Source organism: Coccinella septempunctata, chromosome 2 (genome assembly GCF_907165205.1).
Source record: "Coccinella septempunctata chromosome 2, icCocSept1.1, whole genome shotgun sequence".
NCBI classification, from domain to species: domain Eukaryota; kingdom Metazoa; phylum Arthropoda; class Insecta; order Coleoptera; family Coccinellidae; genus Coccinella; species Coccinella septempunctata.
In genome coordinates this window covers 2,589,272-2,612,171 of record NC_058190.1, presented here as the reverse complement: position 1 = coordinate 2,612,171, position 22,900 = coordinate 2,589,272, and the positions used below count along the sequence as shown (strand labels likewise).

The 22,900-nt window shown below is 36.2% G+C and overlaps 1 protein-coding gene across 1 annotated transcript in view; it reads left to right on the top strand.

The window, feature by feature from the left end:
- Nucleotides 1–22,900, top strand: part of LOC123307354 (Bardet-Biedl syndrome 4 protein) — a 78,709-nt gene that overhangs the window by 5,675 nt on the left and 50,134 nt on the right. The window contains exons 2-5 of the mRNA XM_044889632.1: nucleotides 2,279–2,442; nucleotides 8,481–8,593; nucleotides 10,283–10,377; nucleotides 10,630–10,792. Coding sequence (XP_044745567.1) covers nucleotides 2,279–2,442; nucleotides 8,481–8,593; nucleotides 10,283–10,377; nucleotides 10,630–10,792 — 535 coding nt within the window. The remainder of the gene's footprint in view (nucleotides 1–2,278; nucleotides 2,443–8,480; nucleotides 8,594–10,282; nucleotides 10,378–10,629; nucleotides 10,793–22,900) is intronic.

Below are 22,900 nucleotides of genomic sequence, written 5' to 3'. Positions count from 1 at the left end.
TTTGAAACATTTTTGATTGCGAAAGATGTGGTGCTCAGTTTATGGCATAAATAGTCAATATGAGTTCCCCAATCAAGAAATTCATCTATGTAGATACCTAAAAATTTATGGTTCTTTTCTAATTTGATTTGCATGCCATCTATAGTCAGGTTTTCAGGTAAATCTACCCTTGACCTCTTTGTCCGAAATAAAATAGAGGTTGTCTTATCAGTGTTTAGAACCAATCGGTTATTTGAAAACCATTTTGTCACTGAATTTAGTTGTTCGGATGCTATTTCCTCAATATTGCTAAGACTATCACTCCACACTAGGATATCTGTATCATCAACATATTTCAACAGCTGGTACAAAACAAGGCTTAGATCGTTTATGTAGATCAAAAAGAGCAAGGGGCCCAGAATACTGCCCTGTGGAATGCCCACCATCAATTGAACAACACGAGAACTGAAATTTCTGCCTGATCTGTTTATTGAAACATATTGTTTCCTTCCATTTAAATAAGTGGACAACCAAGAGTATGCCGGACCTCTCACTCCATAAGCATACAGTTTCCTCAGAAGTATTTCTATATTGATGCAGTCAAATGCCTTGGAAAGGTCCAAAAACATCCCCAAAGTCAAATTTCCCCTCTCGAGCTGCTCGACAATTTTTTGAGTGAAATCAAAGATAGCTGTGGTTGTAGATTTATTTTTTATTGAGCCATGTTGATTCGTATTTATGATGTTGCAGCTATTAAAAAACGCTAGTAATTTAGAAAGGACAATAATTTCGAATAATTTCGAAAAACTCTGTAATAAACTAATAGGACGATAATTTTCAAGTTTATGAGGATCGCCTTTTTTGAAAAGGGGTATAATCTTTGCCAATTTCAGCTGCTCGGGAAAAACACCGTATTTTAAGGAGTTATTTATAATGTGACATAAGATATCCTGAATATCTTCCAAGCATGCTTTTATTAACGATGTGGGGATGCCGTCTTGACCACTAGTTTTTTTATTCTTAAGTTTCGATCCGTAATTTATGAGCTCAGTAGATGTAAGTGGTGTAAAGTGAATAGACTGATTGTTCTCCTCAAGGGAGCATTGAAACTGAGAAAGCGGAAGCTTTTCTAGTAGTTTAGGAATTGTGTATGCTAAATGATCGTTATATGAGTCGGCTATCTCAGAATCAACACCCTCGATTTGACAATCACCACCCTGTCTTTTTCTTCCAGATATCTCATTACAAATGGACCACAAACACCTGGACTTATTGTCAGATTTTTCAATGCGTTCGGCATAGCACCTTTTCCGATCTGAAAGTAATGATTTATCATACTTTGATTTGGTTTGCTTATAAAGAGATCTATAATAATCATTTGACTGTGACAGAGGTAGCAACACATCTAATTCCCGCTTCAGACGCGAAGTCTCATCAGAACATGAAACAGCTCTTCTCGGTTTCTTATGAACTCTTTTGAGAGGAAAACTTTGATTGAAAAATCGAAGGAAATCACCGATGAAGCTGTCCCACTGAGAATTCACATCCGGTAGCGATATGTCGAGAATATTCTTCCAATCTTGCTGTCGGAGATTGAACTTAAAATTTAAAATGTCCTCGTTTTTGAAAAAACGCTGGTATCTGGTGGGTGATTCTATTCTCTCAACCTCAAAACTTGCCTTTTGTCCCGCATGATCGGAAATATGATCATCAAACACTTCTGTACTTAATATTTCATGGTTCGTAAAAATGTTGTCAATACAACTTTTTATGCGTGTACACTCAAAAATAGTTTGTTTGAGCCCATAGGTATTCATAAGGACAATTAAGTCAACACTATCATTAGACTTAAGGTCAACATTGAAATCACCCGAAATGAAAACTGTTTTTTCACAGTCAAAAATGTTCTCACACATTCTCTCTAGCCTCTCGAAGAAAACATCTAGAGGTTTACCTGATGGTCGGTATACCGAAACGACAACGAAATTCTTGTTCCCTATTTTAGTAGTTATTGCAGCACATTCAAAAACACCCTTCACTGAGAGATTGTTCACACTACGAAGTACGTTGAATTGAATGTCGCGTCTCACATATATCGCGGCACCTCCATGTTCTTTTTCGTTCCTGCAGAAATAAATTATTTTATATTCCCATCGATCAGGCATCGTGCGCTCCAGCAGCTTCCTTTTTTCCGTATTATAATATTTTCCATTTAAATATCATCGGTGCGTCGAACGCTCAGTGAAAGTTAGCCTATTTATATTCCATTATACGTGAGAAAATGAAATATTTGCTTCAGCCAAAAGGACGCCTGTACGATATTCAGAACCAGCCCCCTTCGAGAAGTTAAATTGGTTAATCCACTTGTTGCATGTTCGAGGTGACACCGGAGCGTGTAGAGAATTGATAGAGGACGAAATTGATAATACAGGAGGACGGAATGAGTTTCTTTACTACAAAAAGGTGAGTGATGTTTGGGACAGATGTGTAGAATGAGGAATAAGGCTTATTAGTTTACTGATAAATTGAATTTAAAACAAAATATACCTAAATGTCATGAATACAACGTCTGATTCGGATTTGATTCAATGAAATACCTTTTATTAGGGTTCCGTTTCTTGGTAGAAGGGAGTGGCTCTATAGCTGGTTAGATTCTGTGAATTCCATTCGGTATTCATTAGAACAGGGACTATTCTTCAAATCAATATCAGCGATCAGCTGGTCCCCTCGAACATTTTAAAGTTCAGAATCGTTAAGTTCAATAATACGGATCAAGGGTGGTCCAAGGGGGAGGAATATTTTTTTCGAATAAATAAAAAGGATTTTATTTTCCTCTCCGAATGAGTATTCGCTTCAAAGTAGACTTATTTCAAACATAAAGCTTATATTACAATAATAAATATACAGGCTGGGCAAAATTCGTTGTCTACTGAGGGGATCTCGAGAACTATAGCAGCTAGAAGAAAACTGCTGACACTCTTTTTTTATGATTAATCCAGATCTGAAAACAGATCCGGCCTAACGTTCATAGATTTTGAGTTATGAACGAAAATTGAGATTTTGACGATTCCGATTCATAACTTATTTGTCTTTGAAGTTACAAGTCTGAAACTTGAAGCTTCTTAGTTTCATACGTAGAATCTACTGATAAAGATTTATTTCCAATTCGAAAATTGGAGAACAATTTCAATAAAAATGAAAGTTCACCTAATGATTCGACGTAGAAAAAATATTTTGAGCTCATCAGTGTATTCTACGTAAAAAAGTGCATACAAGTATTGATAGAAGCAATAAAACATATACTTCATTCAAATTTATTTTAGCAGTCGGTTGGCCATGAAATAATTTTCTCAAGTTTTTGTAACTAGAACGAAGTTAAGTTGGCACTCATGAAATGTCGTTAATGTCATAACGCCGTTGCCACAACTAATATCAATTTATATTACGAAAATGCCGAAAGTGACTGAAAAAAGAGACAGGGTTTCAGGAAGTGCAATTTAAAATTCAGGTCCGCTCATTCAAATAGTTATACCCTGATATTCTAAAATCCACAATACGTCAGACGGTAGCGAACATATTCAATGTAAGAAAATTTATATAATGTTTCATCTGAATCTAAACGACATATATTTCAGCTGGATATTTCCACAATCAGAAATATTGTGAATGAAGAGGATGACAATGAATTTTCTTCTATTGGGAGACCCAAAAAAGTGATATGGCATTCGAGAATTTTATGTTTGAGTAAATTAATGCGAAAAGTTTAATACAGGATTTTCGATAAATGTCATCGGAGAATAAGTTCCCTGAAACGGATTTTTCTATTTTTCATTTGACTTGTCCTATACAATGTAAATGTCTTAAGGTACTAATAAATACCTATAATTATTATTATTACATCAATGTATTAAGATGAATAGCCACAAATACGCGCAAGTTACCCTGTTACTTGTTTATTCATGTGAAATTTTTGTTCAAAGGTGAAGTTCATCTTAACTTGAAACTTCCTTCGATTCCTTTTACTTATATTGATGCAAGATGATTTTTGTTGAAGAATTTAACATTCTTGTAATTATCTGTTAATTCCTTCGGTAGATACCCATTCCCAACCACTGCACCATATGCATTTCATCTTCGAGTTAATATTTTTGAAATCTACAAATGATGTAAGCCAAAAAAGATAACGAACATCAACTCTCCTCAAGCTAGTGCATATTGTGATAATATACTGATCTCTTGTATTTTCCATGCAAATAACTGGATTTGGTATGCCTTCAATCAGTTTGCATAAACTTCAATTATGTTCGTCACATATTTTCCGAAGAGATTCGACATTGTGATAAAATACGTAATAACAGAAACTTTTACGTAGAACGGGCAACATAGCGTTGATTTAAAACCCAAAAATGTTTTGACAAGCTTCATAACCCCACATTTTCGTACTATACAGAGTGAAATGTGTCAAATTTCCATGGCCAACCGACTGCTAAAATAAAAGTGAATGAAGTATACCTACTTTAACTAATGTTTCAAACCGAGATTCATTCATCCTTCATTCATTGCTGTATCCCGTTACCGGGAATTAATCTACAAAAAGACAGAAAAAAGAACAAACTTATAATTTCTTGGGTCTAATTGCGACTGTGTGCCCTCCTGTGACTGAAGAGACCCAACCGTGACCTACAGATCCTTCCACACTCCGGGCATGGATAGTCACCAACCAGATCTGGCCGCCGCTGAATTCTTCTCGAGTCTCCACTATGATCTGTCTAACGCTAGTTGTTCCCAGTTATGGTTGACATGAATGGATTTTAGGGATTGATGTAGTGTATCCTTAAACCGCTTATACTGGTCCCTTGGTTTCCGGGCTCCCTCTGTGAATTCGCAATATAGAGCTATTTTGGGGAGTCTTGTGTCTTGCATCCTCAGAATGTGGCCGCTCCATCTGAGTTGGGCCCTCGTTACTTGAGTCTCAATTGTTGTACAACTCGCGCGTTGCAAGACTTCTGCATTCGAAACTTTGTGGAACCATCTGATGTGCATTATCTCTCTTAGATGACGTTGTTGCGTTTGTTCAAGCTGTTTAATATGTCGCCTGTAGGGCGTCCAGCTTTCGCTTCCGTAAAGAAGCGTTGAGAGGACAACTGCTTTGTAAACAGCTGTCTTGGTCTTCAGATTGAGGTCGTGATTTTGGAATACTCTGTCCTTCAGCTTCCAGAATGCCCGTGATGCCGAATTGATACGGTTGTGTATTTCCGTGTCCAGGTTAGCCGTAGTATTTATGAAGCTTCCCAAGTATTTAAACTGCTCGACCTGTTCTAGAGTTTCATACTCAAGGCTGATATGTGTTTGAAGGCTTTCTGGCGGACTTACTAGGATTTTGGTTTCGTCGATATTGAGTCTAAGGCCTTAAGCTTCGTATATATGTTTATAGGTGTCCAGCATTATCTGTAGATCCTCTGGGCTGCTAGCGCAGTCGTCTGCATATTGAAGTTACGTGATGAACTTTGAACTATGGCGAAAATATTGTAAAGGCGCTTACACGCAGCCTTGTTTTATACCAGAGTTGGTTAAGAAATGGTCGGTTGTAGAGCCATTATGCTGTATTCTAAGCGGTGTTGTTGGTATGAAGGCCTTTACACACTGCTAAGAATTTTCCAAGGCGTCCCATAATTTTCCACAGCGCTTTCCGATTCATCGAGTCGAAGGCTTTACTTAAATCGATGTAGGCTGTATAGATCCTCGATTGTTGTTCACGGGCCTTCTCTTGCAGCTGTCAGTGTGAAAATTAGGTCCAGCGTACCTCGATTTGGTCGAAAGCCGCACTGGGATGGAGAATATGCCTAAAGTTTGGATCACAATAAAACGAATATTGTTTCAGAAACTCTAGATTGTCAGTTTACATGCTTCCCGTCCTTTGTTTCCATAGTTACAATGAAATTTCACTCTTCTCCTCTCCCTATAAACAATAATTTATGCACTAACCTTGAGGAATTAGGTGGCTGGTTGGATCTGATTCCCGTTTGTTTTGCGTACGTTCCTTCTTGGGGTAAATTCAGATTTATGAATTTCTGGAACATTGAATATTCATCAACCAATATATTTTCATTCCCTTCAGTCGCATCTCAGATAGGTAGTGTTTTTCGTAGCGAACAACCTATGCGTGTATTTTCAGCTGAGCTGAATCCAGTTTCCTCATAGGGTGTTCCAACTGAAGCAGGGCCACCTCATATAATCTATTTTTCAGATGGATCAATATTTGCCGGAGGAAAGTTAATCGTATATTAAGTTCTTTTTCAACTCCTTTTACTAGAGCACCGAGTTTTCTGACAAATATTATCGTTTCATTTCTGATTCGAAACTACTTCTGTACAGGATTATTCTTTCCCAAACTCACCTCAGGTTTATAAAGCGAACTACTGAAGATAATTTCACCGAATTTATTTTCCGTGTGTTTCCGAGAAATTCAGAGATATTTTCATGTTTTTTCTCACTTCCGTTCATTACGGAAACAGCTATCAATTTCCTTTTTCGAGTGACATGTTTAATCACATTTGCTTGAATGACCTCCGATAACCCGAAACTTTCTATAGAGAGTTATTTGAGATCGTTCTATATTCTGGATGATCGGAAAGATCCACATAGCTAGGTTTCCTTAACGTTAAAAGCATTAATTTCCAGAAAATGTTATTGAAACTATGCTGCACATTTATCTTCATTGAATCATGATGCTATCACTCGAGAATTTTCATTATGTTATACAAAATTTTATAGTTACATTTATCCGTTATACCTACAAGTAGTTTTCAACAGGAGGTATCAACGATATTTCGTTGATTCATTCATCAATTCAGTGCTGCATCCCGTTACCGGGAATATATCTTCAAAAAGACAAAAAAAAAACGGTGCAAACAGACTTATACTTCCTTAGGGCTTATTGCGACTGTGTGCCCCCCTGTGTCTGAAGAGACCCAACCGTGACCTACAGATCCTTCCACCTTCCATATCCTCCGGATATGGATAGTCACCAACCAGATCTGGCCGCCGCTGTATTCTTCTCGATTCTCCATTATTACTGTGTACCAAAGACCTCCACTGTGACCTATCTAACGATAGTTGTTCTCAGTTATGATTGGCATTAAATGATTTTAGGGATTGATGCAGTATATCCTTAAACCGCTTATACTGGCCTCCTGGTTTCCGAGCCCCCTCTGTGAATTCGCCATAGAGAGCTATTTTGGGGAGTCTTGTGTCTTGCATCCTCAGAATGTGGCCGCGCTATCTGAGTCGGGCCCTCGTTACTTGATTCTCAATTGTTGTACAACTCGCACGTTGCAAGACTTCTGCATTTGAAACTTTGTGGAACCATCTGATGTGCATTATTTATCTAAGATGACGTTGTTGCGTTTGTTGAAGCTGTTTTATGTCGCCTGTAGGGCGTCCAGCTTTCGCTTCCGTAAAGAAGCGTTGGGAGGACCATTGCTTTGTAAACAGCTGTCTTGGTCTTCAGATTGAGGTCGTGATTTTGAAACACTCTGTCCTTTAGCTTCCAGTATGCCCGTGATGCCGAATTGATACGGTTGTGTATTTCCGTGTCTAGGTTAGCCCTAGTATTTATGAAGCTTCCCAAGTATTTGAACTGCTCGACTTGTTCTAGAGTTTCATCCTCAAGGCTGATATCTGTTTGGAGGCTTCTTGACGGACTTAACAGGATTTTGGTTTTGTCAAAATTGAGTCTAAGGCCTGAAGCTTCGTATATATGTTTATAGGTGTCCAACATTATCTGTAGATCCTCTGAGCTGCTAGCGATAAGTGCGCAGTTGTCTGCATATTAAAATTCCGTGATAAACTTTGCAAGAGTTTTTTTCTGAGGCGCATCAGGTTAAACAGGCCCCCATCAAATCTAATTTCAGCACCTCTTACAGCCATACTCATGTCAGCAATTATCAAGAAAGCTATGGCGAAAATATTGAACAGTAGAGGCGCTAACACGCGGCCTTGTTTTATTCAAGTGTTGGTTAAGAAATGGTCGGTTATAAAGCCATTATGCTGTATTCTAGCGGTGTTGTTGGTATGAAGGCTTTTACATACTGCTAAGAATTTTTCTGGTATTCCAAAACGTGCCATGAATTTCCATAGCGCTCTCCGATTCACCGACTCGAAGGCCTTACTTAAATCGATGTAGGCTGTATAGATCCTTGATTGTTGTTCACGGGCCTTCTCTTGCAGCTGTCGCAGTGTGAAAATTAGGTCCACCGTACCTCGATTTGGTCGAAAGCCAGATGTAATGCTTAACTCCCCAATGACTTACTACATTGAGAAATCCAATAAATATTACACCGCTTTCACCAGAGGAAACAGGAAACCAAATTTCTTGAACCTTCAAACCTCGCAGCCTCCGTTGGACTCAGAATATTTTCTTTGAAGTTTCCTGAAACCACGATGAATATTTCAATATCCACTGCTTATATGCATCGAATTATCCAATTTTATTCCAACAGGGTTTGCTACTGAGAAATGAGGGCAGGATCTCAGAAGCTTTGGAAGCATTCCAGATATGCTTGCGTATCAGTCCAGATAATCCGGACAATATAATGGAAATTGGGAGCTGCTTGTAAGTTTATATTCCTGAATATCACTTTTTTAGTTATGATCAGTAAAGTCTATTCAATTTTTCAAATTGAGATTTGAAAATCAAATGGAGAATAGACACATTCACTTTGGTATTAAAAAATCAAATTGAAACAGTTAAATTGGGAATAAAACAATTTCATTGTGTGTTAAATGTAACATTTGCTTCGAGCTTTCCTGCTGATATGTACAGGGTGTCCGAGTTAAAGTACCCTCATATCTTATTGTGGAAACTAAAGGAGCTAGAAGAAAAAGTTATAAACATAACTTGTCTGCAATCGATTGAACTTTTATTTTTTATAACCCACCTCAATACAGGGTGCTCCGTTTTTTCTCTGTTGGTATCAACTTTCTGATTTTAAATGAAACACCCTGTATATCATTGCATTTTTTAATTCTTTTTCAAATTTTAAGGTTACTCTGGTATGACAACCATTGTCCTTTAAAGCAACGATTCTGAGATATTCGACTTTTTCATTAAATTTTGACAGCTGTAGATGCTCACTAAAATATCTGATACTAATTTTCTAAAGAATGTATCAAAACCAAATTTGGCCAGCTCTCGTCAACTTATTGGATCATACGTTATATCTCTATGTTTAGCAATCTGACATACAGGGTCTTCAAAAATAAAGTTGAAAATTCGACTAGAAGTTCAACCAAAACTTATTTTTTCCTTTTTCATCAATCATCAGTATTGAGCAGGTTAAAGTGAGCAGAAAATATATTTAAACTTTTTTGTGAAGTGAATAGTTTCAGAAATATGGACACCAAAGTGCATTTTCCTGTAAGAACCAATGATAAATATTAATTAGTGTTGCTGCTATATATAGCCACCTATAGGTGGCTTCGATTTTTTGGATAAATTTAATTAACTAGATTGACTAATAAAAGACAAAAAGACTCTTTTACTCATAATCAGTACTCGCTCCCAATAAAATTATATTATTTCAATTTTGAAGGAAGACTCAACTAAAAGATAGATTTTACTCAAAGTAATCAATATTTGTCTGACAACAAAAAAGAAAACTCAAAAATACACAATTAGATAAGTGGTAGTTTCCATAGTTACCATATTCTATCACCTTAATTAATTAATTAATTAATTATCGTTGGTTCTTACAGAAAAATTCACTTTTTTGTCCATATTTCTGAAACTATTCACTTTCCAGAAAAATTTTGAAGACTCTTTTGCTCATTATAACCTGCTCTACATGATGAACAAGAAAATAAATATAGGTTGTTATTCGGAAAAATTTTTGATTTTTGAAGACCCTGTATATCAGATTGCTAGTAATAGAGATGTAACGTATGATCCAATATGTTGACAAGAGCTGGGCAAAATTTGGTTTTGATACATTCATTGGAAAACTGGCATCTGCTATTTTAGTGAGCACCTACAGATGTCAAAATTTGAGGAAAAAGTCGAATATCTCAGAATCGGTTCTATATAGGACAATGGTTGTCATACCAAAGTTACCTTGTAGCAATTGGGAATCATTAAATGGATGTATAGGTACAGATCATAATTTGATGCAACAATGATATTATTAATGCTCATGACTGAATTATCGATCGGAAACAAATTGACGTTTACTCGTCAATCAATCCTTGATTCCCCGATCAAGCTTCGTGAAACCAGGGGTTAATTTTTCCTTATTTTTCTCGTAAGATTCGAACTGAAACGATATAAGTTAGCTTTGGATGCTTACAAGGAAGCCGAAAGAATATCCAATTCTCCAGACTGGCAGATATTTCACAGAATCGGTAAGTTTGGTTTGATCTTTAAAATCTGTGATGAACATAATCAACGTTTATACAAATTGATTGAAAGGAGTCCTAAAAACTTGAATCACTCATTTTGTGAAAGTAAATGAGAAGCGTGCGTTCTGCCTTATTTATTTACAAAACTTCAAACTGACATGAAGTGATAGCAGTCAACAGACTTGATTTTACTTAATTATTCTTAGCTTTATTGATATCATTAGTGATTTCTTAGAATTTCACTGTCCTTTTCAGCGATGATTCTACTTTTAAATGAAGATATTGACGGAGCAAAGGATTACGTAAGGAAGGCAGTTGAACATGGAAAGAACGAGATCTCCTATGCACTTCTAGTGAGAATTCTGAAAGAAGAACGAGATTTCAAATCCGCTCTAGCAGTATGCAGAACAGCTATAGAGTGAGTATTCATCGTGAACTTCTGGAAACTGCTGTATTTTGGCTTGCTCATATAAGCACAAGTTGACTATTCATCAAAATGACAACATAGAGGGTGATCAAACGTTTGAAAATAGGCGAAAAAAAATTCATTATTTGTGAGTGATTTAAGATCTTTATAAATGATTGTTAAAACGCAGTGGACTCTGAATTTTTCCTGTGCTGCTGTTTTGGCGAATTATAATGGACTGTATAGTTTTTAAAAATAATGTGGAAATTGCTGAGAATTCAACTCACCAAAAACCAAATCCTTGCTAGCGTATGTTACCCTTCGTGAATCACTGGATAAAGGTTGGGTTGTAGGGTAGAAAGGAGCGAAGGGCTTCACCTGGTTCCCTTTCCTCTATTTCGTTTCTTGTCTTCCACACAAAAAAACAGGAGACACTAGCAGCACTAACTACTATTGCGAGCAAATCTATAGTGAATAGCGGGTGAAACTAAAGTTTTGATATAGCGGGTGTTTCTATTCCAATATTCGCGGAAATTTCTATGAATTTAGCAGAATTTCAAGAGCGGGTGAAAAACTATAATAATCTAAACTATAATAATAAAACAGCGATATCCTCAACTCAGAACAATCGAGACAATACTGAATTCATACGCGATCTTGTGGATACGATATCGACAGATGTTCTCCTTATGTTTTCACGCAAAGAAAATCAAGAAAATAATAAATGCGTAAACATCCTCCCTCACCATTGGGGAATGGTACTCATTCTCAAATTATTAATGATTACCTAACGTATCAAAACTAAGATAAAATTACAAAAAAAATGAAAAGCGGTGCGTTCATTGTGTCGGCAAAGGACACAATTTGGTAACTGGCCTTTGATATGTTCCATGTTTCGTTCTGACAGAGGCGGCTCTAACAATACCGTCTTTTCCTGGAAAAACCTCAACTATGATACCTAAAGGCCATTGAAGGACAGGAGTATTTTCATTCATGAGAACAACTATTGTTCCGAGTGTGAGGGGACTTGAATTTTTTGTCCACTTCGTGCGTACCTGAAGTTGGCTCAAATACTCGTTCTTCCAACGCCTCCAGTACGACTGAACTATTTGATCCAATAGTTGCTTTCTATTTAATCTATTCAAAGAGATATTTGAGACGTCAATTGATGGTAAGCACTGTAGCGTATTTAAAGTAAAATGAGCGGGCGTGAGCATTTCAGGATCAGATGGATCACTACTAATATACCCACATAAAGGGCGACTATTCAAAAGTGCTTCTATTTGGGCCAAAACAGTAGCGAATTCCTCATAACAAAGAATTTGATGTCCTATTGCCTTAAACAAATGGGTTTTCATCGATTTGACATTAATCTCCCATAAACCACCCATATGAGGCGCTAATGGAACATTAAACTTCCAACTAATCTGATTCTCAATAAGAATGTTTTTGAGATAATTTGTGTAATCGCTTGAGGCGATGAATTTCTTCAAGGAATCTAAGTGGCGTTTTGCTCCTACAAAATTCGTTCCTCTATCGGAATAAAGGGTCTGAATTGGGCCTCTTCTACTCAAAAATCTTTTGAGGCAATCTAAAAATGTGTCAGTAGATAAATCTGACGCAAGTTCTAAATGTAAAGCTTTGGTAGCCAAACAGACAAATAAACAAACATAAGCCTTTTGCGTTTTTACTCCTCTATGTCGAGTCAATGTAATTGAAAAAGGACCTGCATAATCAACCCCGGTATCTATAAATGGTTTTTGCGGAATATTTACTCGGTAAGGAGGTAAATTTCCCATCAATGGATAGGAAGCTTTAGGTTTGAATCTGAAACATATATTGCAAGCTCTGACTCTCTGACGAATCATAGTACGATCGGAAATGATCCAATATTTTGTCCTTATCAAAGAATGCAGTAAATGTGAACCAGTATGGAAATTTTTTCTATGATAATTATCTATCAAAATTTTCACGAAATGTTCGTTTTTTGGAAGAAGATAAGGATGTCTATGATTGTAACCTATTTCTGCATTTGAGATACGGCCTCCTACACGAATAATCTCATCTTTATCCAGGAATGGCGATAAATTCCTAAAATTTGAGGGAATTATTCCTCCTTTTTTCAAACACAATAAAAGATCCGCAAACCGTATTTTCTGTAGTATTTTGATGAAATATTTTTCTGCTTCATCTAGATCAGAAATATCGATCTCTTTCCGAGGTAATAATTTGGTGAATCGTAATACGAAAACCATAGTGTTACATAACCTTCGGAATGATGAAAATTTGTGAATAAGAGAATAGAAAATATTCTCTGAAGTTTCAACTATAGAAACGAAAGTGAGTTTCTGTTTTTCAGGCAGATCATTAGGCAACTCTAAATTTTTAATACCTACTAAAGGCCACTTTTCAATGTCCTCCTTTAACCATTTCGGACCTGAGAGCCAAACATCCTTATTTTCTATGAATTCGCGGGGATACATTCCTCTTGAAATAATATCAGCCACATTTTCACGGCCCTGAACGAAAAACCAATTTCCTCTAGAAATGTTGGTTTGGATTAATGATACGCGATTAGCCACAAATGTTTGCCATCTATGAGGTGAACTCGAAATCCAAGCTAATGCGATCTGCGAATCACTGCAGGCATATATTCTTTCAACTTTACCTCTGGCGCGATATACGGATTCTACATACTTCATTAATTTGGACAACAACAAAGCAGCGCAAAGTTCCAGTCTTGGAATTGATATTACTTTTAAAGGGGCTACTTTTGATTTAGAATAAATTAAATTTACATAAACTTGTTGACCAACAACTATGCGTGAGTAAATGGCAGCACCGTATGAACCACTACATGCGTCTGCGAAACCAATTAATGAAATGCAAATGTTATTGTTTGCTCCTAGCCATCTAGGAATAGAAATATTTTCTAAAAGCGGAATTTCTGTTTCAAATTTTCTCCATCTATCTATTAAATTACTTGGAAGATTGGAATCCCAGTCCACCTTCAAAGCCCACAACTGCCGAATAAATAACTTGGCATATAAAATAACCGGACCCAAAATGCCCAGTGGATCGAAAATTCTACTTATTTTTGAAAGAATTACACGTTTGCTGAGTATCTTTTCTTCAACCAAAAAGTTTTCTATACTAAAAGACAATGAATCCGCCTCTGAATCCCACCGAATACCCAATACTTTCACCATTTCACTCTCATCGTTGAACTGAAAAATCGAAGAACGTTGTTCTATAGGAATATTCGATAATAATTCCTCCGAATTAGTATGCCACTTTGTAATTTGAAAACCTCCTGACCTAAACATATCAGTAAGTTCAGAAAACAAGAGTTTTGCATCATCTATATTATCCACACTAGTGGCTAAATCATCCACATACAAATCTCTGGAAGCTATCTTTGAAGCGAGTGGAAATTTTTGTGATTCATCGGAAGCTAACTGTTGAACTACTCGCAAAGCTAAAAACGGCGAGGACTTCACGCCGAAGGCAACTGTAGTCAATTCATAGATGTCAACTGATTCTTCGGGTGAAAAGCGCCACAATATCCTTTGAAATCGGTGATGGTCCTCAATTAATTTCACCTGTCTATACATTTGACATAAATCAGCAATGATAGCGATTTCGAAAATTCGAAAATTCAAAAAGAGTTGCACTATATCTATTTGCAGTCTAGGGCCTGCAAACAAGCAATCGTTCAACGAAAGGGAGTTTGGATTTGTTTTCAGGCTAGCATCGAATACGACTCTAACCGGAGTCGTAGTGGAATTTTTAAAAATAGCGTGATGCGGAATGAAATAGTGCGGTGCGAGAGTAGAAACATCAAAAGTTTCATCTAAAGTTGAAAACTTTTTCATATGACCCTGATTCAAGTAATCTCGAAAAACTTCACTATATTTCTCCTTCAAATCTAATGACGAGGACAATCTCTTTTCTAAAGTTAAAAACCTTTTCAAAGCAGAAGTGAACGAATCTCCTAGATTGGAGGGATCTATTTTGAAAGGAAGAGCTACTTTATACCTTCCTGAAGGTTCCCTAGAGTAAGTTGCTTTGAATAAATCTTCGCAAGCTAAATCATCAGAGCTAAAATGTTCCTTTTCTGGAACTTCTTCGAGTTTTATGAAATGTTTCAATAATTTTTCTAAAGCGAAATTATCAACAACTATGTGAAACGAATTGGAATAAAGCGGCAAGTTGGTTTTGTTGCATGAAGAAAATTTTCCACTAATAACATAACCGAAGGAAGTGTTAAGAGCGAATAAGCTATCTGAGCGGTCAATTATTTTATCCCCCTTCAGAATTCCAACGAAAATTGCTGCACCTAAAATACCATCAATTTTCTCAGAATGGCTAAATCTACTATCCGCTAGAGGCAAATTGTCAATGAAACTTAAATCCTCCAATGGTATATCGTATGATGGTAGTTTTGAGGTAAGATTATCTATAACTAATGTTATTTGGAATCTTTCATTGAAGCGTGAGAATATTGTTAGGTCTTGAGCAATACCCCTTATAGGTGTAGTAATATTTCCTATCCCAGTTACCTTAATATCTCTTTTTGAGAACGGAATTTTCAAATGCTTGCAACATTCAGTTGAGAGAAAATTATCCTGACTACCACTATCTAAAAGAACTCGGATTTTTTCTAACCTATCATCTACTTTAATCATTACCTCAGCTGTAGGTAATAAAGTGATTCTGTCATAATTATGCGAAATATCCATTTTCCGATTAATACTATCAGCTACCACTAAACTTACACCACTTTGAGAAACATTACCTTCTGCAGTAACGATAGGTTTTGCTTCTTTTGGAGTTTCTTTCTTGAAATGTAAAAGAGAATGATGTTTATTCTTGCAAACACTACAAGAATTTAAAGATTTACATTGACTTATTTTATGTTTGCTACTCAAACAATTTAAACATAAGATTTTTTCTCTTGTCAATTTATATCTTTCGTTTGGCGAAAGCTTCAAAAATCGATGACATTTGGTTATCAAATGGCTATTTTCTCCGCAGATAGGACAAGGATACTGTACTATTTTATCTGAAACAGAACTAGCGCTGGCATAAGAATATGAGCCTTTAGGTTTCGGCCCAGGCGATTTTGACTGGGTGGAACTACTGGCATGAGTAGAGGTTCTACTCAAAACTTTCGATTGTTTTTGAACGAACTTTATAAGGCTATCATAAGATGGAATTTCATTCGATGCCAAAGACATCTCAAAAAGCCTTTGTGTATTAGGATCTAATTTTGATAACGCTATAGAAACAAGCAAAAAATCAGCAAGATTCTTCAACGAAAGCTGCTTAAGAGCACTAACGGCTACATCAAATTTTTCTAAAAATGAATTCAAATTATTTGCGGATTCTACATTCAATTGTTTGAAATCAACTATAGATTTGAAATATGTAGCAGCTAGAAGGCGTTCATCTTGAAAAGTGTCTACTAATACTTTCCAAATTGTTTCATAATTTTCTGCTACTGGTGAGATGGCAGAGCACAAAGTTTGAGCTCGTCCGCGTAATTTCCCAAGCAAATAATGAATTTTGCATGTGTCATCTAAATCAGAATTTTCAAGAACACAGCCATTGAAATTTTGATAAAAAATTGGCCACATTTTAGGATCACCAGAAAATTCCACCAAATCAATTTTCGGCAATCTTGGTTGTGCTTTCATTGCGGATAAAGAACTTACATTAGTTTCATTCGTAGATATTCTTTTAGAAGCCTCTATAATGTGACAATATAAATCGTCCGCTGCTTCAATTACTTGATAGGAAGGAACATACTCTGGTAAACATTCTACACTCAGTAAATTGATCTCATCAACTACTTCCAACAATTGAGTCTTCGATTTCTCCAAATTATTCAAGCCAACCTTGAAATATTCCAGAATTTTTGGATTATCCAGACTTTTTGTATAATCGTACAGTTTCTGGAAACGTTGGAACAACATTTTTTTTCTTGATTCTAAGACTTTTAGTTTATTGTTTTTAGTCTCCATCTGAGGTTCTGATTTCGACATACTTAATTTAAATTCGATCAAATGGAAAATGAAATCAGTTTCAATAATATTAACAGCATATGTGAACACAAAAACCAGATTTTGAATGCGTTGAATGTTAGAACATCTGTCAATTCGAAACCACAAGCAATGAAGAGTTGAAATTCCAATCGTGAAATATAGAAAAAATTCAACAAAATCAACGAAATTCAAATGAATGAAATTGAATTCCAGCAACTTACACACTATCCGGCTCTGAACGGACCAATAATGTTTTGGCGAATTATAATGGACTGTATAGTTTTTAAAAATAATGTGGAAATTGCTGAGAATTCAACTCACCAAAAACCAAATCCTTGCTAGCGTATGTTACCCTTCGTGAATCACTGGATAAAGGTTGGGTTGTAGGGTAGAAAGGAGCGAAGGGCTTCACCTGGTTCCCTTTCCTCTATTTCGTTTCTTGTCTTCCACACAAAAAAACAGGAGACACTAGCAGCACTAACTACTATTGCGAGCAAATCTATAGTGAATAGCAGGTGAAACTAAAGTTTTGATATAGCGGGTGTTTCTATTCCAATATTCGCGGAAATTTCTATGAATTTAGCAGAATTTCAAGAGCGGGTGAAAAACTATAATAATCTAAACTATAATAATAAAACAGCGATATCCTCAACTCAGAACAATCGAGACAATACTGAATTCATACGCGATCTTGTGGATACGATATCGACAGATGTTCTCCTTATGTTTTCACGCAAAGAAAATCAAGAAAATAATAAATGCGTAAACAGCTGCTTTTTACTTTAGGTTTTCAATCATACAGAGTGAGTAAAAAACATAATTCATATCTTTTATCTACATTTCAGGGGGTGATTCTAGAGGATGATAGGGGGGGTGCTTCCTTAAATCATTTTCTAATTTGTGATCTAATTGAAATTTCCATGAAGGAATAGAGTCCTCAATCCTTTTTGTAGTAAAAAGGTACCCTTCGTTGAAAGTAGTCCAGTAATTTTATACATCACAGCATACATCAAAATCCGCAGACTTGTTTATGATGTTGGCCTAATGAATGATCCAAGTTTGTGACCTCGAGCGCTGAACGCAACTTTGTCCAAAATCGAAAAAAAATGTTTTTTTAAACTCCGGTGATTACCACCCTAAAGGACTAATTTTGGAAAAAACTTCTTCAAGACGTTTTTAAAGTAGACTAAATACAATATGATGCCAGAACTGTCTCAATAGACTCAATACTTTTCGAGATTAAGTCGTTTTGAATGAATTTTGACCCTGAATAAACCATCGAAGCCCTGTACTTTTATGATGGGATGTTGAGGAGGTGTAGCGGTGTAGCTGTACCCATGGTAGAAGAATACCACATCTCACCATGGTGGTACCAAGGGTAGCCAAACGATGGCATCACTACATTTTGACATCGGACAGATCGTTGCCTTCTGGGATATCTGCTACTGCAGCATCAGGTATATTGTCACAAGAGGCTCCGCTACAGTGCCTGCAGACTGATAAGAATGTTCATCCTGCCTTCCTGTAGGTGCACGCGTTCCCATAACCCTTCATGCAACCACAAGAAATCATCTGCAAGAGGTGTTGTGGGGCTGCATCTCTGGTCATCATTTTGGTGTTGAGACCTTGTGGCGTTCTCTTCCAGAAATGAATAAATCTCTTCCATGGCCTCATCAATAGAGGGATGCTGATGAGTTCCCCTGGACCTTCCTGTTGGTGGTACCTAGTAGAGCTTTGTTCGGCAAAACCGATTATGTCAGGCACCACGGGCTACCAAATCTGTCTTATCATATATACGCTTTTTTATTTTGAGAGCCCATTTATCACAACGTTTCTCCGCTGCTTTCAAGATTGTTGCACTGAGAGACAACTCTCAATAATTTTTCCTCCACATAGACAATAGTGTTTTCTGAAATTGAACTGCTCAGAGACAGATCTCGTGGGCCTTGATGGCGTTATATTTGATTATCCACTGCTAACAGCTGCTTCAATCAACTTCGGATTGTTGTATTTCATCTGACAAGCACTATGCACATATATCTCATTACCCTTCAAGAAACGCTTAATTATTTCATATGAAACACTCGACTCAGAAGGGTTTCATTTAAAGTCCCCTTCATATAAAATACAAACCCACGCTAAGACTGGGAAACTCTGGGATTGGACACATTATGAAGATTCTGAGTTCAAACGTCACTCCGCAGACCAAATGAAATATTGACAGATCATGAAAACGGATATGAAATTTCTTCTTTCTCAATCCTCAAGTGAGTCGAGTGTACCAACAATTTGATAATTTTACAGCGTTGCTAAATGTCAGTGTCCTTAAGTTTCCATTAAGCGGTACCGCAAGTTATCTTGTTGGACATGTAATTATGGCAGAGGATAAGCAGCTAGCAGCAAGCACAAAAGATGATATGCCATTCGAAAGTACACTAAATGAGTTATTTTTTACTGAGATGAAAACATGTGCATTATTATTAAGTTTTCATAGATAAAACCATTGGAAAAATAGGACTAATTTTGTTCACTTCAGACTCGTGATATTCATCTCCTTACCACGTCAGCAATAAGACTTTTTTCTGCACATAGGCTCCCTTATCTTGTAGCAAATTCATTGTCCTTTCCGAATATGTGGTCAAATTTGACGAGGCTACAAGGAAAACTGAATAATGATTGAGTTTATGAAAAAACTTGAAATATTTCGTGAAATCAACAAATGTAAAATTGAAGAATAACCGTCACCATTTCGACCATGTGTTATGTGACATGTTTTGTTGCAAATCACTCGTCTGATCTCCCCTTGAAGTTTGGCCACTTTAAAAGTACACACCCTGTATACAGATCTAATTTTTGGTAGCGGTTCTGTACCTACATAATCAAAGTTAAGTATCTCCCTTTATATCAATCTAACAGGCTCGACCCTCTGATGCCATCTTCAACATTCTGAAGATCTCAACTATCCGTATAAATATAGAATATATTTGTCAATTTGTGTTGATTTAAAAATGATTAACTTCCTCCTTGGACAGCAGAGTGGTTATACAAAATATCCTTGTTTTTTGTGCCTTTGGGACAGCAGAGCTAAAAATGAGCACTGGGTTAACAAAAATTGGCCTTCAAGAGATATCATGATTCATGGAATACAAAACGTGATCAACGAACCTTTGGTTTCAAGAGAAAAAATCTTACTTCCGCCCTTGCATATCAAGCTAGGCCTAATGAAGCAATTTGTGAAGGCTTTAAATCGAGATGGAAATTGTTTTGGGTATTTGTCACGTAAATTTCCTGGCATTAGTACAGAAAAACTAAAAGCTGGTATATTTGATGGTCCTCAAATAAGGCAACTTGTTAAAGATCCACAATTCACCACATCAATGAACGAGACTGAATCTAACGCTTGGAGTTCATTTGTTCAAGTAGTACAAAATTTTCTTGGCAATCATAAAGCAGAGAATTACGTAGAATTAGTGGAAACTATGCTTTCAAATTTTAATATTCTCGGCTGTAACATAAGTATAAAAGTTCACTACCTCCACAGCCACCTAGATCGTTTTCCAGAAAACTAAGGTGATTGTAGTGAAGAACAGGGGGAAAGATTCCATCAGGATATTAAAACTATGGAAGATCGTTATCAAGGACGATGGGATAGCCACATGATGGCGGACTACAGCTGGAGCCTTCAGCGAGACTGCCCTAGTAAACTCCATTCTAGAAAATCGTATAAAAGAAAATTTTTATGTGATTAGTGACTAATGTAATTATGTAAATTAAGTTTTTGCAATAAATACTTAAATCCATGTGTCTTTGTTTTTTGTAACTGTCAATGATAATATTATATATTATAACAGTTATAACGTAAATTATTTACAGAATTTTTTTTGAAAATCTCAAAAACTAGATCTGATAGACGAAATCTAAGAACTTTTTTACATTCTGCATCCAAAAATTACTCAGGAACAGTTAACAAATCGCAGGCACCAAAATGTGTGTTGGCCTGTGTTATTTAAACATATATTTCGATTTTCACCCTACTGAATCGAATCAATGAACTGAAAATAACAATGACTAGCCTTCTCAGTCTCTTATTCTGCAGCATCTTTCTCGAAGTCACAAAACTGCCCTCACCAATTAATGAAGCCCTAAACAACGGCTCTCGTGAAATTTTCCCTTTACGTTGGGTGACCCAGATTCATTTTTGGGAGTTTGATTAAATTTTTCGTCTGCCACCAGCTTTTTCGTTAATTATCTGGACCTGAAAAGCAGAAGTTGCCTAACTGAATTATAACGAAAAAGTGTCGTTTTGATTTGAATGAAATTTTTTCGATTTAATGAAAACTTTTAACTCGGTTATACATGAACAGAATTTGCCAGATTGGATGACGAATATTTTGATGGAAATTCATGATAGTAGGCTTGAAATTTTCGGTCCATATTCGTTTTGGCGATGGGGACCGATTGTCTGATGTCAATTTTTCCTAGGCAGCACTTTGTTATTTTTAGTACATTTGCGCGTCTGCAACCTTTTTTCATGGAGTGGAGATTTATGTTGATTATGGACAGCATCTGCTTTTCTTCGATGAGAATGTCCTTTCCGTTGATTATACCAGTATGATAATGTGGATATTAATATTGAGGCGATATACAGGATAAAATGCTCATACAGTAAGCAATTCCTATTTATTGGTTTTTCTCCAGCCAAGATAGAGGGTGATTTATTATTTTTTCTTCTCTTGTCTTGAAATTACTTATTGCTCTGAAATCAAGATAGGATCAAGACAAGAATTATGGGAAGTCCCCTCTGTATCTGTGAGATTGTCAGTAATTTAGTATAATACGTTATGAGTATCCCATAGAACATGAAAATTACTGAAAAGAACGTATGGAATTTTTCGAATATCTCGAACATAATCATGAAAGCGGAAATGAGTCGTTTTACAGAAACGCCCTGTAACTTGGGACGAATCAAGATCCTAATAAGGGATCCTGGGGGCATGAAACAAATTCGCATTTTGTGAAAACCGAGTTCCGCATTTTGTGAAAACCGGATTCCCTTCTTTCAATATCCAAAAATAAGGAGAATCGATAGGAAAAATAGGGCATTTGAATATCTTCAGATGACCATCTGCGAACTCATAAAAACGGCTTTCTCCTTATTGAATTAAAACTGCTAAACTGCCACAATCTTGATACATGCGATTTACGACAAAATTGGGCGTGCTTTGAGGAAGCCGCTTCAAACGTTGTCCAAGGGAGCTTGTTTGCTTGCTTAACATCTATGCCGGAGTACAATGGTTTTCATAAATGGCGAGATTTATAGATATAGATAGATATGAAACTTATTTCAAAAGAAGGAATAGGGCCTTAATGGCCTAAAAAAATTAAAAATTTTAAACTTTTTCGCTAACTTCATGCTTCATCAAAAACTTCGCTATGCAATTCTTCGAAGGTGTAGAAGCGCCACATGAAATATTTCAAAAATACATAAGCATCAATTTATCCTAAATATGTATACTCCGTTCACTTTTATTTTAGCAGTCGGTTGGCCATGGAAATTTGACATATTTCACTCTGTATAGTTCGAAAATGTGGGGTTATGACGCTTGTCAAAACATTTTTGGGCTTTAAATCAAGGCTATGTTGCCCGTTCTACGTAAAAGTTTTTGTTATTACGTATTTAATCACAATGTCGAATCTCTGAGCATAACTGAAGTTTATAGAAACTTATTGAAGGCATATCAAATCCAGTTATTTGCATGGAGAATACAAGAGATCAGTATAATATCAAAATATGCAATAGCTTGAGGAGAGTTAATGTTCGTTATCTTCTCTGGATAATGTTTGAATACGTAACATCAGTTCTAGATTTCAAAAATATTAACCCGAAGATGAAATGCATGTTATGCAGTGGTTGGGAATGGGTATCTCCCGAAGGAATTAGGATAATTACAAGGATGTTAAATTCTTCAACAAAAATCATCTTGCATCAATATAAATAGAAGGAATTAAAGGCAGTTTCAAGTCAAGATGAACTTCACCTTTGAACAAAAATTTCACATGAATAAACAATTAA